Source organism: Sminthopsis crassicaudata, chromosome 1, assembly GCF_048593235.1.
Source record: "Sminthopsis crassicaudata isolate SCR6 chromosome 1, ASM4859323v1, whole genome shotgun sequence".
NCBI classification, from domain to species: domain Eukaryota; kingdom Metazoa; phylum Chordata; class Mammalia; order Dasyuromorphia; family Dasyuridae; genus Sminthopsis; species Sminthopsis crassicaudata.
This window is the reverse complement of record NC_133617.1, coordinates 524,864,718-524,879,621: the sequence shown is the minus strand read 5'-3', so window position 1 is coordinate 524,879,621 and position 14,904 is coordinate 524,864,718. Positions and strand designations below refer to the sequence as shown.

The window sequence follows — 14,904 nt, the reverse complement described above, 5'->3', positions numbered from 1 at the left end:
TGTTCAAATCTAAATGCATCATCTATAAGTCTGATGGTATAGAGTTGTAAATGTCTATCAATTGATCATGCTCAAGCTAAGAATCATTTTTTATTCCTTCCATTCCTTCAATTCCTATATTCAGTGTGTCCTATTCTTTCCTTAATTCATTTCTTCACTTCCACTTCCATTGTCATCAAATCTCCAAAGATTCCAAGCTGCTTTCTTTGTCACAGTCCATGTCCCTCCCAAACATATTTTGCAGAATCCTTTGCCAGACTAATCTCTCTAAAACAATGGTTTTAATGTTATTATTTAGTTTAAGAATGAATACAGAATGATTACCACTTCTTACAGAAGAAATCATTTATATTCTCATTCTTGAGACCATCTCAATTCTGACTTTTTTCATTAAATTTTCCATGATAATCCAAATCAACAATGATTTATTCCTGCCAATATATTTTAAGTATAAAATTCTTCCTAGCCACTAAATATACACTGAATACATTATTATACTTAGTATATTACTTTATTATATGCACTCATATTATTTTCTAGATATTTCTAATATGGGTCATATATTCTGCATAGTACTTTGAATGAAAAAAAGGAAGAAAAAGGCCATACCTTAAAAACAAAAAAGCCCTAAAAATTCTGTATTATACATTTTAAACAAAGGACCTTAAGAAATATGAGTAAATTTCTTCAATCACAGGAAAGTTATAGAACATAATTTTGCTTTTATATCAAATTCTTGAAAAGCAGTAAGGAAAGGATAAATATGTAAAACACAAAAATCTTATTTTAATAAATCTTCACTCCTCTAAAATTCTTTCTCAAATTACCAACAAGGAGATAGATTTTAGTAATTTTCTTTCGTTGATTTTTGTCCACTAAAAATAATTAAAATTGATAATTTCAAGGTAGACAAAGCTGAAAAAAAAGATGGGCCAAGATAATAAAAATGTAAATAATTAACCCATACTTAGTTGAGTAATTAACTGTGTATGCTTTGCTATAGATCTTTTGGGTTGCTTTACTTTAATTTGTACTATAATTTTTTTTTGTATTTTCAAGACAAAAAAGATATCTACATAAAATCTTTATAACTTTCATGAGGTACTTTTAAAGAAATGTTTCAGATCATTCACCAGACTAAATTTATTAACAGCAAACAATGCAACTTAATACATTTATTCCATCTATCTAGATCTCTCTGATATTAGTTTATTTGGAACTTCCTAATCCTTATACCAAATGAGAATACAAGTTCTCTGAAAAATTATAATATCCTGAATTCCATAGTGGAACATAGTTTACATGTCTGGATAAACCTTTCTTTGTATGGCTTTTTCATCTAGAAAGGGAAAGATCCTAAGAAAACAGTTTTCCAAATTTTCTATGTTCACATTGTATCTGGTCTCAATGAACATAGTTCATTGTTACTCTGATAATTACTCTGGCTATTTGGTATATGCCATGTTATCTCTAAATTATTCTATGTTTGATTTAGGTTTTATTTGTTGTTTTTTCACCTTATTTCTATTTATAGAACTCTATTTCAGTATTCAATTGATCTCTTCCTTAGCATCTCCAAAATATATGATTAATAGAATGGAATCTCTGAGTCTGAAAAATCTCAAGGGTAAAATTTCATATTAAAGAAAAGAATTTTCCCAGAATTTAACTCCAGACAAAAATGATGGAATAGAAACTGAGCAAATGAGTCAGGTACCTAGTCAGTAAAGAAAAAAGCTACCCTCAAGACTTCTATTACAGATTGCTTTAATCTCTCTTACCTTTCCTCTCCCGTCCTCCATCAACACATATTGGCAGACTTCCTAGGGCAATGTAGAAATCCAGAAATGGAAAGGAAACAGACTAACATAATAGAGGAAAAGTTACAGAAGATGGACAGTGTAATACATAATTTGGGAGAGAAGATAGGATTATTTAAATTAGCCAAGAGAAATTAAATAGTGGTCATTTCAAAAGTAAAGAGCATAAGAAAAAGAGGGGGACCTTTCATTTCTTTTAATCAAGGAACTCTTTCAATAAGAACAGAAATAAATTATAGTTCATTTGAAAACTGTCTTCAGAAGAACAGATAAAAGATTAAAAAACTTGGTCAAAAGCACAAAAGGACAAGAAATGAACAGAATTCTTCAGTTCAAATAAATGTTTCAAATGTTAATTTGGAAGGAAGAAATCTTGATTACAACCCAGAAACAGACTGAGGGAAAAAAAGAATAGTTTTAACTTGATAATCTTTTCTTTACCCAAGAAATTTTATATAGTCAAAAGAAATTATGAAAGTACCTGGTCTTTCTGTATAAATTATTAAATAGTTTTATCCCATGAAAGGCAAAACTGTTCTCAATGAATAACAATGGAACATTCTTCTTTTAAATTTGAAAGTTGTAGGCAGCCAACAGGAAAACTCAACTATACATATCTTGTCAGGTTCAATCTTAAAGAGACAATGAATAGCCTATATGATGGTTTCATTTAAATGGGTCAAAAAAGCCCATTTCTGTAACACATAACTGAAATTTCTTCATTGGAAGATATACTCCTCTTGTATTAAGCACTGTTCTCTAGATACAAATTCTCCTAAGATAAGTACCACATTAAGTTATTCACATTAATTAGCACTACAGTAATGATTCCAGATAGGGAATCAATCATGTAAGGAAAGGGAACAGCAAAAGGGAGATGTGTGGAAAATCTTGGTAAATTCTGTCTATTTAAAAATTCTAATTAGAACTGGGTCATGTTTAAATAAAGAATAACAAGCTATTGAAGAAAATCTTCAGTTTAAGTTGTACATTACATTTATACATCTCATAAAATCAGTGGTAAGTTTAAAAGCAAATTCTCAAATAAGGCAAATGAAACTTTTTTTGTAGAAACTAAAGTAAAATTGTTATTAGAGAAAGGCCAATGTTTGTTACTTGCATAACTAGTTCATTCAGAGATAAAAGATAAGAGTTCTTTTAATTTTAATAGTATTTGAATATTATTTATAAACTCTAAAGCAAAATACATACCTCATATTCTTTTCTGCAAACTTTGGAAATATCATTCTTAGAAGAAGCCTAAAAGTCAATAGATTTTTCATTAATTTTTAGGTAATGCTAATTAGCACAAAAAAAAACATAAAACATCTTAAGGTCAAAATCCTGACATAACAGCTGTACTATTAACATTTATTAACAAAACATATGACAAAAGTTAAAAGCAATTCAGTAATGCTTTTAAGTGAATTTGTATTTTATTTGTCATGACAATATCTACATAATCAATGATAATATATGTGCAAGATATATTACTACTTGAGTATGTTTATAGTATTTATTTTACTGAATTATGATTTTTGATGGAGTTAAAGATAAAAATGCCAATACTTGGTATCCACATAGTTTTATTCTTGCAATAACACCTAAGGTTCTCTGGTTTCCACAAACCAATTAGAATTTCATTAATTAAAAACCAAAAAGCACAAGGACAAGGCCGGAGACCATAAAATGTCACAAAAGACACTGTCTTTTAACCCAGTAAAAATAACATCGAATTGAACTACCATCCAGCCTTCATTTTCACATATTGTCCACAAGGCCAGACTACCCTGTTAAAATTCAAGTATGGCACATTATGATGCACCACAAATCCCAAATCTCTAATACTACTACCATCTACTTCCTTGCTCCTACTCAAATGCTGATGAATAGAGCTGGATAAAGCCATACAACCAAGCTAACTAGGCCCATTTGAAATTTCTGTTATCTAATCTCAGCTAGGTCTTCAACATAGCACAAGATTTATTTGATTCTCTATCTTATTCCCGACAGAAGCTGTTCTAAATCTTTGCTTCTACCCTCAATCCTTGTTCCTCTTCCTCATTTCCATCCTCTCAATTGAGAATTTTGTCATATATTAGTGAGAATACCAAAGCTATTTGCTGTGAGCTTCCTTTTCTTTGATATCATTTGTTGTTAGATTCACTCTAATTTTATTTTAGACTTTGATAAAGAGTCTTTCCCAAAGACAATCACCCTGATTCCATTCCCTCTTATTTTCTCCAACCCCTTCTTGAGGACAAGGATTCCTTCCCTTTTTTTGTGTGTATGAATTTGAATTCCTCACTCCTAATACTAATACATTGTATCTGAAAAATGCATAGCAAGGCTAGAAAGGTAGAATGAAAGTAGGCTGCAAAAGTCATTATATGCTAAATAGAGGAGGTTATATACCATCCAGGAGCAGTCCCTGAAATTTCCTGAGAAAGGTAATGACAGATCTGTACATTAGGAAAATCACATTGGCAGTATGTGAAGAATGGATTGGAATGAAAAGCAACTTAAAGACTAAAGCTTTTTTTGCCTGAGCATAAAGGAGGTGATGGATTCCAGAGATAATGGAAAAGGAGAAAAGCTGATCAGTGGAACAGATCAAGTAAGGCTTAGAAGGAAATATGTTTTTTAATCTAATATTCAATCAATTCAAAAATAAAATTTACTGAAGACAGAATCCATCACTGAGTAAAAACCATTTGGAAAATTTGATAGTAATCCGAAGCAAAACAGGTTTAGACTAGCTCTTATAACATATTCCACAATAAATTCCAAATGGATAAATGAACTGAAGGCAATCATAAGCTCTACTATAAAGGTAATAACCCAAGCAAAATATTATAATTAACATTTAAAAGTCAGAAGAGAATAGATAGTTATTTCTTTTCCATAGTAGCTATGGATAAGAAATGAATTCATAAATAGCTATTTGTAAATATTACAAAGAGAATATTGTAAAGACTATTTTGATTTCATAAAAATAAAAAAAAAGTTTTGGTACAAATAAAATACATAAACTCAGAACAAGAAAAGATGTAGGAAAAGAGAAAAAAATCTTTATATCAAGTATCACTGATAAAAGTTTTGCATTTAAAAATTGCAGGAAATTGATACAAATATACAAGATGAATAACCATATTCTAGTACATATATAGTCAGAGAATAAGGAGTTCTGAAAATAAATGTAAACATTTTAGCAGAACTCAAATCATTAATAATTAAATAAATAAAACTTGAAGCAACTCACCTCATATCCAACAAATTGACAAAAATGGTAAAATTTGGAAAAATTCAATGTTCGGAGAGATTCAGGAAAGCAGAACATTAATTCACTATGAGCAGAGTTGTGGATTTATCCAATTATTTTGGGAAAACATTTGAAATTATACAAAATAGTATATAATAAGTTTCTATTTGTTAACTAAGCATCCTACAATTGGCTTCACACCCCAAGCAGATTACTGGTAACAAACAAATAAAAAAATAATTCTCTATAGCCATATTAACAGAAATGCTGTTTTAGCAGTCAAAAAATTAGATAAATTTTGTACCCAATAACTGAAAATGGCTGAAGAAATTGTGAATTTGGTGAAATATTATTGTGTCAAAAAGAATATAAGAAATGTAGAAAAACATGCCCACTTATAAGTATATAAATGAGAACAATTTTAAAAAGCAACAAAATCATACATAATGAAGTGTAAGTCTGAACAAACTGTTAAACTGCACTCTCTTGTATACTGTTCTGATAATTATTGAATTAAAAGTGTAAAGTATTAGAAATAAGTTTAGTGTTGTGTATGTGTAGATAAAGATTGATATTAATCACCATTCTTAAAGATAAGGATTAGTAATAATGAAATAAGAAAAGTTGTAATCCTCTAACAAAACAAATAATTTGATGACGATTGAATATTTAAGTCAAATTTGTCAATTAGAACCCTTACTGTAAATGGGATAATGCGAAAAGGTTTTCAGAATAAATTACAAGAAATAATCCAATAATATGTTGCCTAGAATAAATATGCTTCATTTAGAAAGATATACTTAAATGGGGAAAATTGACAATATTTTCCAAATTCCAGATAACTCCAGAAAATCTAGAATTGGAATGTGAATTCAAATTAGAAAAGTTTACAAGAAATAAATAGGTAAATTACATCATGCTTAAAATATCCTGACAGAGAAATCAATAAAAGTATCTATGTAACAATTGACATATCAACTAAAATTTCAAAAGAAAAATCGAGTTGCAAAGATAATTAGACAGAATTATCAGTGTTAAGGGGGAAATTTCAGCAATCCACTAATGAAATAATATATTTTTAAAAAGTAAACTGGAAAGAAATTAGACTTCAAATGAAGTATTGGGAAAAAACTGCATTTGATTTTTATAAGGAGAGCTGAATGGAGAAAGTAGGAAATTTTTTTTTCAAATATAAATTTGGAACATTTGCAAATACTAATCACATTCTAGGATTCAAAGCAATTAAAAATTCAGAAATGCATACATTTTAAACATCAGAGAACAATAGAATAAAAATAGTAATTGATAAGGAAAAATGTAGCAAAAGAAAGAAAATCTACAAGTCAAAAAAATAATTTGCCAAATGTTGAATTAAAGAATAAATTACATTTAAAGCTATGACGATGCAAATGCAACATACCAAACTTTTGGAGTATAGTCAAAGTAGCATGGAAGAATGCTTACATCAAACACACCACACACACACACACACACACACACACACACACACACACACACACACACACACACAAACCCCTGTATGAGCTGAATTGACAGGAAAAAACAAATTAAGTTAAATTGGGTAAATTAATACACTAAAAGCAAATACAAAAACATGAAACTGTTAGACTGGAGTAGAAAAAGTATTAAAATTTTAAAAAGAATTAATAAGCAAAACAATAGAGCAGAAAACCAAAAGCAAGAAAGGAAGGATGAAGAGAAAGAAAACACTATCATAGCAATGGATTTTTGCAATGACAAAATTTTTGACCAGTTTTATATAAATAATGTAGTTTGAATTAAACAGAATAATAATCAGTTGAATAAGTTGAATATGTACATATATACATAAAAATTACCTATTCAACTCTACAAGAATGCTTTGAATAATATAGGACAGAAAGAAACTTTAGGAACCCTTGATGCTATATGAGTAGGGAGAACTACTATTACACAACTGAAAATGCAGTGAGACACAAAGCAAAATGTTCAATGTGAGCAGTAAGAATCATGTAGTTCTTTCTACATCACATTCCAAGAACTATGATAATGGGCAAGGGACAAAAGGCCTTTACAACTAACGGATAAAATATGTTGTCTACTATGCTTTTCCCTATAAATAGGAATTTAGGTTTTTCAAAAATTTTACCTGTTTACATGCCTGTCGACATTCCAAAACAATAGCAAGCTCACAACAGCCTAAACCAACCCAGCCATCAGACTTCTTAAAAACACCTTTTAAGATAAAAATACACATATATTTTCCAGTCATTTAAGTAACCACATTACAATTCTTTCAAATTCAAATGTAAATGACAGTTGACATAGTATATAATATTCTTAAATATCAACTACTGAAATATAAATTTGGAAAAACTCTGAAAATTTCACCCTTTTCCATCTCTCAATTCTTAAAGGTGATGGAACTGCTTCTTCTTCTTTTTTTTTTTTATTATCAGTGAATTTTAATTCTCTCTAGGGAGAAAACACAATCATACATATGTTTATACAGAGTAAATACTTATCATATATTTTGTCTAATCATTCTCTGGCTTTTTCAAATAGCAACACAACCACCAATAATAATGGTTAAGTAGCTGCCCAATACTTTAAGAAATTTCATGTTTCATGTTTCATGACTGTCTTCATTTTCAATATTCACAAATCAGAAGTAAATGATACTTTCAGACTGTATTCGATGGAATTGCTTCTAATATTTTTAAGAATAATTATCTAATGAAAATTCTTTTTCTAATTTTCCTACAATTCTTCTTCATTACTGAGATCTTGATTAATTCTCACCTTTGGTGAATATATCACTCAGTAAAAGAATAAGAAGAAAAGTTAAAACTCAATTCACTCAGTTTTTCAAACTTCTATGTCCTACTTTGAACCATTACTCCAAACCAATAGTACTCTTTTCTTCATCTAATTTAATAGATTTATTTGTACTCTTTTATGTACTTCTCATAATAAATATATGATACAATTTTAAAAAGATTCCTTTAATGATCACAGATCATAGAATGGAAGATTCAAAACAGACTTTAGAAAATACCAATGAAAAGCTATTAGGATAGAATTATCGAAAAAATTAGTAATTGTGAAATTACTGTAGAGCTGTTGAAAATTACACCTCCATATAAACATTTAAGATATGCCATAACTACATTTCTATATAAAACACAAATAGATAATTATATTAAATTAAAATTATTCCATGTATATGAAAAAGGTACAGGAAATTTCAAAAGAGTAGATCATAGAGAAGTCTATCAGAAATTGTGTCAATTACTACTAATATAATTAATTATGCTTTGTTTTTTAAGACTCAAACACTATAATAATCATGAGGTTTTTTGGTTATTTTTAAAAGTGCGATAAATGGTCAAAAGAAAAAAAGCAGTCAAATAATCAAATACAACAATACAACTTCCATAAAAGATTATATGATTACAGATCTAAGTTGAAAAGGACTTTAAGTCCAACATTCTCCTCTCACTTTAAGGACATGAAAATTGAGGCCAAAAAGTTAAATGACTTGCCCAGATAATTTATTATATGAGTACAAAGTAAAAAAATAATGCTAAAGTTTATCTTTACCTGGTAAAGAAGAGTTCATACAATTCCAAACATCAACCTAAAAGTATATTATATGCAAAAAAGATTAGTGATTTTTTAAAATAGCATACAATTTTGAAAAAATATCCAACAGATGCTGACAATTTAATTATACCCAGATTAATATAATTCATTGTTGCAAAATCATATTCATTCCAGATTGAAATAATTGTTATTCTGATTATGTTACTAACTATAAATAACCTGACTAAAATTTTATTAGGAATACTTCTTAAAACCCAGTGCCAGTAAGACCAACTGTCAGAACTAGACTAGGAAAAAAAATGGCCTATTTTGTCTACTGCAAAATGAAGTTATAGTGATAAAGGCTTTAAGTTTTTGAAAATCACAAAAGCACAAGAAATAAAACTAAAATATCAACTATTTAGCTACCAATTTAACATTTACGATTATATATGATTCCATGTCTGGGAAGAGTCTCCAAAGGAGGCAATAGGATTCCTTGGTCCTGTCCCTGTGATGACCCAAGCTGTTAGAAATAATGAAATATCTAGAGCTATCCCAAATATCAAGGTCCAGAATGAAAAGGGACAAATAGCAAACTATCTCCTCACGATAAGTAGAAAAATGAGAGAAAATGTCACTGTGAGAGGTTACAAGCTAATAAATCTTGCCAGATTATTACTCTAAAACAAAAAAGTTAGGCTTAAATGCCTAGTTATTACATCTGGGAAAATGGTGGGAAAATTAGGATGATTTTACTGTTGGACCAATCACCTCCACTGATACAGATCAATAACTGTTCTGTAACTTATAGTCTTAAAGAGCTCCCTGGGAGACTAAAAAATATATATAATTTGCCTGTAGTTACAACGTCAGTATGTATCTGAAGCAGTATTGTTTTGAACCCTGGTCTCTGCTACTTCAGGTCTGATCTTTAACCACCACTGTGGCCAACTCTTCATGATTGTTCTAGTTTTCATAAAATTTCTCAAGATAAAATGGTATATAATGAAAAAATCACCAAATTCAATTAATATTTCATAGTATTAAAAATTCTATCATATTTGTAATTACAATTTTTGGAATGAAAAATTGGGAGACTATGAAATAATCTCTTAATATAGTAATATATGTAGAAACTTTTCATTTCCACAAAGTTAAATCTAATATTTTGTCCATAATATGAATCCCAAGCACGTAAAATTGATAACTCAGGGGAAAAGTGCTTCACTAGATGCTTAAGTTAAAAAAAAAAAGAAAAAGAAAAAGACTGATATATAGATACCTGTCCTCTGCCCTATCTTTCTCCCATTCCCTCCATATTTAAATTAAAATAAGACATACCATTGATTCTGGGCAGTAACTTGGTGCTCTCTGTAAAAGATGTCTTAGACGAGATTCACTTTTTGACGATAAAATCTATTTGAGGAGAAAAACAAAACAAAACAAAGTAAACAAAACAAAGCAAAAAACCCTCCATAAACTTTTGAGTTATCAGTCATCACAATTTTTTCTAGTTTCAATGAATGCTTAAGATCTTTATCCACTCTCCAAATACAGCTGCTTATATTAATTTTTAAACACACTGCAATTATAAGTTAGAAATAATAAGAAACACCACATGCTACAGTTTTGAGACATTGCTTTTAAGTAGCCAATAAGGGAAAAAGGTGAAAAAGCAAAGCAACAGTGTCCTATACAGTTCCATTAAACTGCTTTCAAACAAAGAAACAAACAAAATTAAACAAAAGAAAAAATCATCTCCAAATTAATTGAAAATTATCTTAGGCTAATCTAAATAGCAATTAACTCTTCTTTTTTTCAAAGGAAATGTCAGGAATTAGAGTGAAAAAGAAAAACAATAAACAATTATAAAGGATCACTTGTCAGTATAAAAAAGATATTTCAGATTCAAAGAAATTAGTTTACTTTCAATCAAAATGGATCTATTCTGTAATCTCATAGATATGAGATTTTCTTAAATAATGTAGATAACATGTCCATTCTACTCAATTTATGTAACTCTCATCCCTTTCCTCCTGCTAGTTTGCCACAAAGGGGCCCCCAAAATATTTGTTTTCTTTTGCTATTGAGAACCTATCAGTGGAGCATGTCTACTGTGTATCAATGCACTATTGATGAAGTTGTTAACTGATTCAACTATTCTGCATAGCAATTTGGAACTATGCGTAATGCTTTATAAAACCATGCATACATACCCTTTGACCCACCAATACCACTAGTAGGTCTGTATCCCAAAAGAGATTAAAAAAAAATAAAAAGGAAAATAACTTATATGTACAAAAATATTTATAGCAGCTCTTTTCTAATGGCAAAGAACTGGAAATTGAGGGGATGCTCATCAATTAGGTAATGGCTAAACAAATTGTGCTTTTATGTGATTCTGTTGAAATATTATTGTGATATAAGAAATGATGAGCAGGATGTGCTGAGAAAAACCTGGGAAGACTTACATGACCTCATGCAAAGTGAAATGTCCTGTGTAAAAAGTAATAAAAATATTGTAATATGAGCAGCTGTGAATGACTTAACTATTCTTAGCAATACAAGTATGAAGAACTTATAATGAAAAAATGCTATCCATTCCCAGAGAATGTTGGTGCTAAATAAATGCTGTTGACTTACCTTGGCCAAGGATTTTATTAGGAAGAGCTGAGGAAAGGAGAGCCAAGATAGCAGAGAAGAGCCAGAAAATGGACTGAGCTCTCCTCATTTTCCCTTAGAAACAACATGAAATCAGGGCTTTACATGAATTCTGGAGTCACTAAACCCACAAAAATTCTGAGTGAAGAAATTTTCTAGCTCAAGATATCACAGAAGGACTTCAGGAAAGATATGTCTCACTTGAGTGTGGAGGGGGAGCACAGGCATGGTGCAGAAGGAGTCTAGTAGGAGGCTCTTAGCTGTGGCAAAGATCAGCATTAGAGGCCCTTTGGTTCTAATTCACCTAGCCAGTGACTCAAAAGGCCATCTATAAGACCTCCAGCCCCAGTGTAGAAAGAAAACTGTGAGCGCCCTCACAAGTAGCCAGGCCAACTCAAGAAAAGAGCCAATAGCTTAGAAAAGGAATCACAAAAATATATTGAAGAAAACAACTCCTTTAAAAGTAGAAATGGCCAAATGGAAAAAGAGATGAAAAAGCTAACTAAAGAAATAATTCATTAAAAATTAGAATTGGACATGTAGAAGCAAATGACTTGATGAGATATCAAGAATCAAACAAAACCAGATAGATGAAAAATAAAATAAAAGAAAATATAAAATACTTCATTGGAAAAGCAACTGACCTGGAAAATAGATCCAGGAGAGATAATTTAAGAATTATTGGATTACGTAAAAGCCATGATAAAAAAATACCCTCAACAAGATCTTTCAGGAAATTATCAAGGAAAACTGTCATGGTATCCTAAAACCAAGGAGTAAAATAGTTATTGAAAGAATATACAAATCACTTTCTGAAAGAGACCCCCAAATGAAAACGCCAAGGAATATTGTTAAATTCCAGAATTCTCTCACTGGATTTTGCTCACAAAGGGAATAACATACACAATCAGTTGGGTATAGAAATTTATTTTATCCAATAGGGAGGTAGAAAAAGCAAAGAAAAAAGGAAGAGGGAAGGCTGATAGAAGGGAAGAAAGAAGTAGAAGAGGAAAGGAGTAAGAAAGAAGGGACTGATAGAAGGGAGGGAAGATTGAGGGAGTGTGGGGTCAGAAGCAAAACACTCGTGAAGAGGAAAAGCGTGAAAGGAAAGAAAAAACTATAAATTGGAAAAATAAGATGAAGGGAAAAACAGAGTTAATAATAATTTTCCCATAAAAATGAAACAAATAGAGGAGTGGATTAAAAGCCCGAATCCTACAATATGCTATACAAGAAACACATTTGAAACAAAGAGATATGTTTCTATACTTCTTTAGCCACAATGTCTGGAATATTCTCCCTCCTAATTCTTGCCTCTTTGAATTGTGGAGCTGGAGCAGAATATACTGTGCTTCAGGTGGAAAAAAAAAGCAGGGTAGCAATTTTGATCTCAGATAAAGCAAAAGCAAAAATAGATCTAATTTTTAAAAGATAAGGAAACTATTAAAGGGTACTATAGATAATGAAGAATTTAGCAATACTAAACATATATTTACCAAGTGGTATAGTATTCTCAGAGAAGTTAAGTGAATTGCAGGAAGAAATCAACAGCCAAACTATACTAGTGGAGAATCTCAACCTTCCCCTCTGAGAATTAGATAAATCTAACCACAAAATAAATGATAAAAAAGTTAAGGAAGAGAATATAATTTTAGAAAACTTAAATATTGTAGCCATATGGAGAAAAATGAAAGGGGATGAAAGGGAATATACTTTTTTCTCAGTGGTATATGGCATCTACACAAAAACTATCATATATTAGGGTACAAAAACCTCACAATCAAATGTAGAAAGGAAGAAATATTAAAAAACATCTTTTATGGGTCACAATGCAATAAAAATTTTTTATCATTCTTTTTTTAAAATTAATTTTATAATTATAACATTTTTTGACAGTACATATGCATAGGTAATTTTTTTTACAACATTATCCCTTGTATTCCCTTCTGTTCTGAATTTTTCCCCTCCTTCCCTCCACCCCCTCCCCTAGATGGCAGGCATTCCCATACATATTAAATATCTTAAGTATATCCTAGGTATAATATATATGTGCAGAACCGAATTTTTTTGTTGTTGTTGCAAAGGAAGAATTATATTCGGAAGGTAAAAATAATCTGGAAGAAAAAAAATGTTCAAAGTTTCCCAGTATTCCTTTTCTGGGTGTAGCTGATTCTGTCCATCATTGATCAATTGGAATTGGATTAAATGCAATAAAAATTACATAAAATAAAGTGCCATGGAAAATAGACCAAAAACTGATTGGAAACTAAATAATTTAATCTTAAAGAACTGAGGGGATGGTACTACAAATGTAAGGGGCAGTCAGTACAAAAACATGGAGTCCAAAGATGGAGTGTTATCTATGAAAAATAATAAGAAATATTTGTGTTATCTATGAAAAACAATAAGAAATAAAATTCTGACTATATTGAAAAGGGAAATAATATGTAGCAGAGCTAGAAAAATAGGTTGAGTCAATAAATAAATATAATAAAATACTGCTCAGCCTAGCTATCCAAGCTGATTCCATAAATACTTCCCCTCTCATATGCTACAATTTAGCCAAAAATGGCCTAATGATTGCTCCCTATATAAGACATTTCATCTTATGCTTCAATACTTTTTTTTTAAACTACAATGCCTTCTCACTTTTGCCTCTTGGAATCCCCTGCAGTTCCTTAAATCTGAGGTTGCCACAAACCCAAGTGGGGCCAGAACCAGGTTAAAATGTAATTGGGAAATGATTTAGGTCAATTCCAATAAACTTGTGATGGAGAGAGCCATCTGCATCCAGAAAGTGGACTGTGGGGATTGAAATATGGATCACAACATAGTATTTTTACCTTTTTTTTTTGTTTGCTTGTTTTTTTCTTTCCTCTCATTCTCCCCCCTTTTGATCTGATTTTTCTTGTGCATCATGATAAATGTGGAAATATGTTTAGAAGAATTACACATGTTGCAATTCTGCCTAGGGGATGGGGGTGGAGGGAAGAGAGGGAGAAAAACTGGAATACAAGGTTTTGCAAGGATAAATGTTGAAAACTATCTCTGCATGTATTTTGAAAATAAAAAGCTATTATTGAGGGAAAAAATGTAATTGGACAAGCAGCTAGGTGGCTCAGTGGATGAAATACCAATCTCAAGAGTATTTGAATTCAAATCTGGCCTGAGACACTTATTACTAGTTGTGTAATGTTGGGCAAGTAGCTCAACACCAACTACCTTCAAAAAAAAAGAAATTGGAAAATGTTTAATAAAAAATATAAAAATGCATTACAACATAGATAATGTTAATTTATGTTTTTCTAAATCAATACGCAGCCTGCAAGGATCTATTTCCATTTGAGTTTGACACCAATAGTGTTCAAGGAAGCAGTCCAGTGAACAAAGACCCATTCTGGCCAAGTCACATTACTTATAAGTATCCTAGGTGACTAAAACTATAAATTTCAATTTTCTGGATTAGGAATTTCCTCATTCAGGAGTTCTACATACCTATTAAATCAGGTCCAGACCTTCTATCTGTCCCTATATACACTAATCTGTAGTTTATTATATTCCCTAAACTTCTCT

The 14,904-nt window shown here is 30.5% G+C and overlaps 1 protein-coding gene across 1 annotated transcript in view; it reads right to left on the bottom strand.

Moving 5' to 3' along the window:
• The window catches only part of RECK (reversion inducing cysteine rich protein with kazal motifs), a 75,312-nt gene that overhangs the window by 48,857 nt on the left and 11,551 nt on the right, over positions 1-14,904 (bottom strand). The window contains exons 3-6 of the mRNA XM_074281742.1: positions 10,012-10,086; positions 8,686-8,722; positions 7,232-7,317; positions 3,033-3,080 (exon numbers count right to left, since the gene is read on the bottom strand). Of these exons, the coding sequence (XP_074137843.1) occupies positions 3,033-3,080; positions 7,232-7,317; positions 8,686-8,722; positions 10,012-10,086 (246 nt within the window). The remainder of the gene's footprint in view (positions 1-3,032; positions 3,081-7,231; positions 7,318-8,685; positions 8,723-10,011; positions 10,087-14,904) is intronic.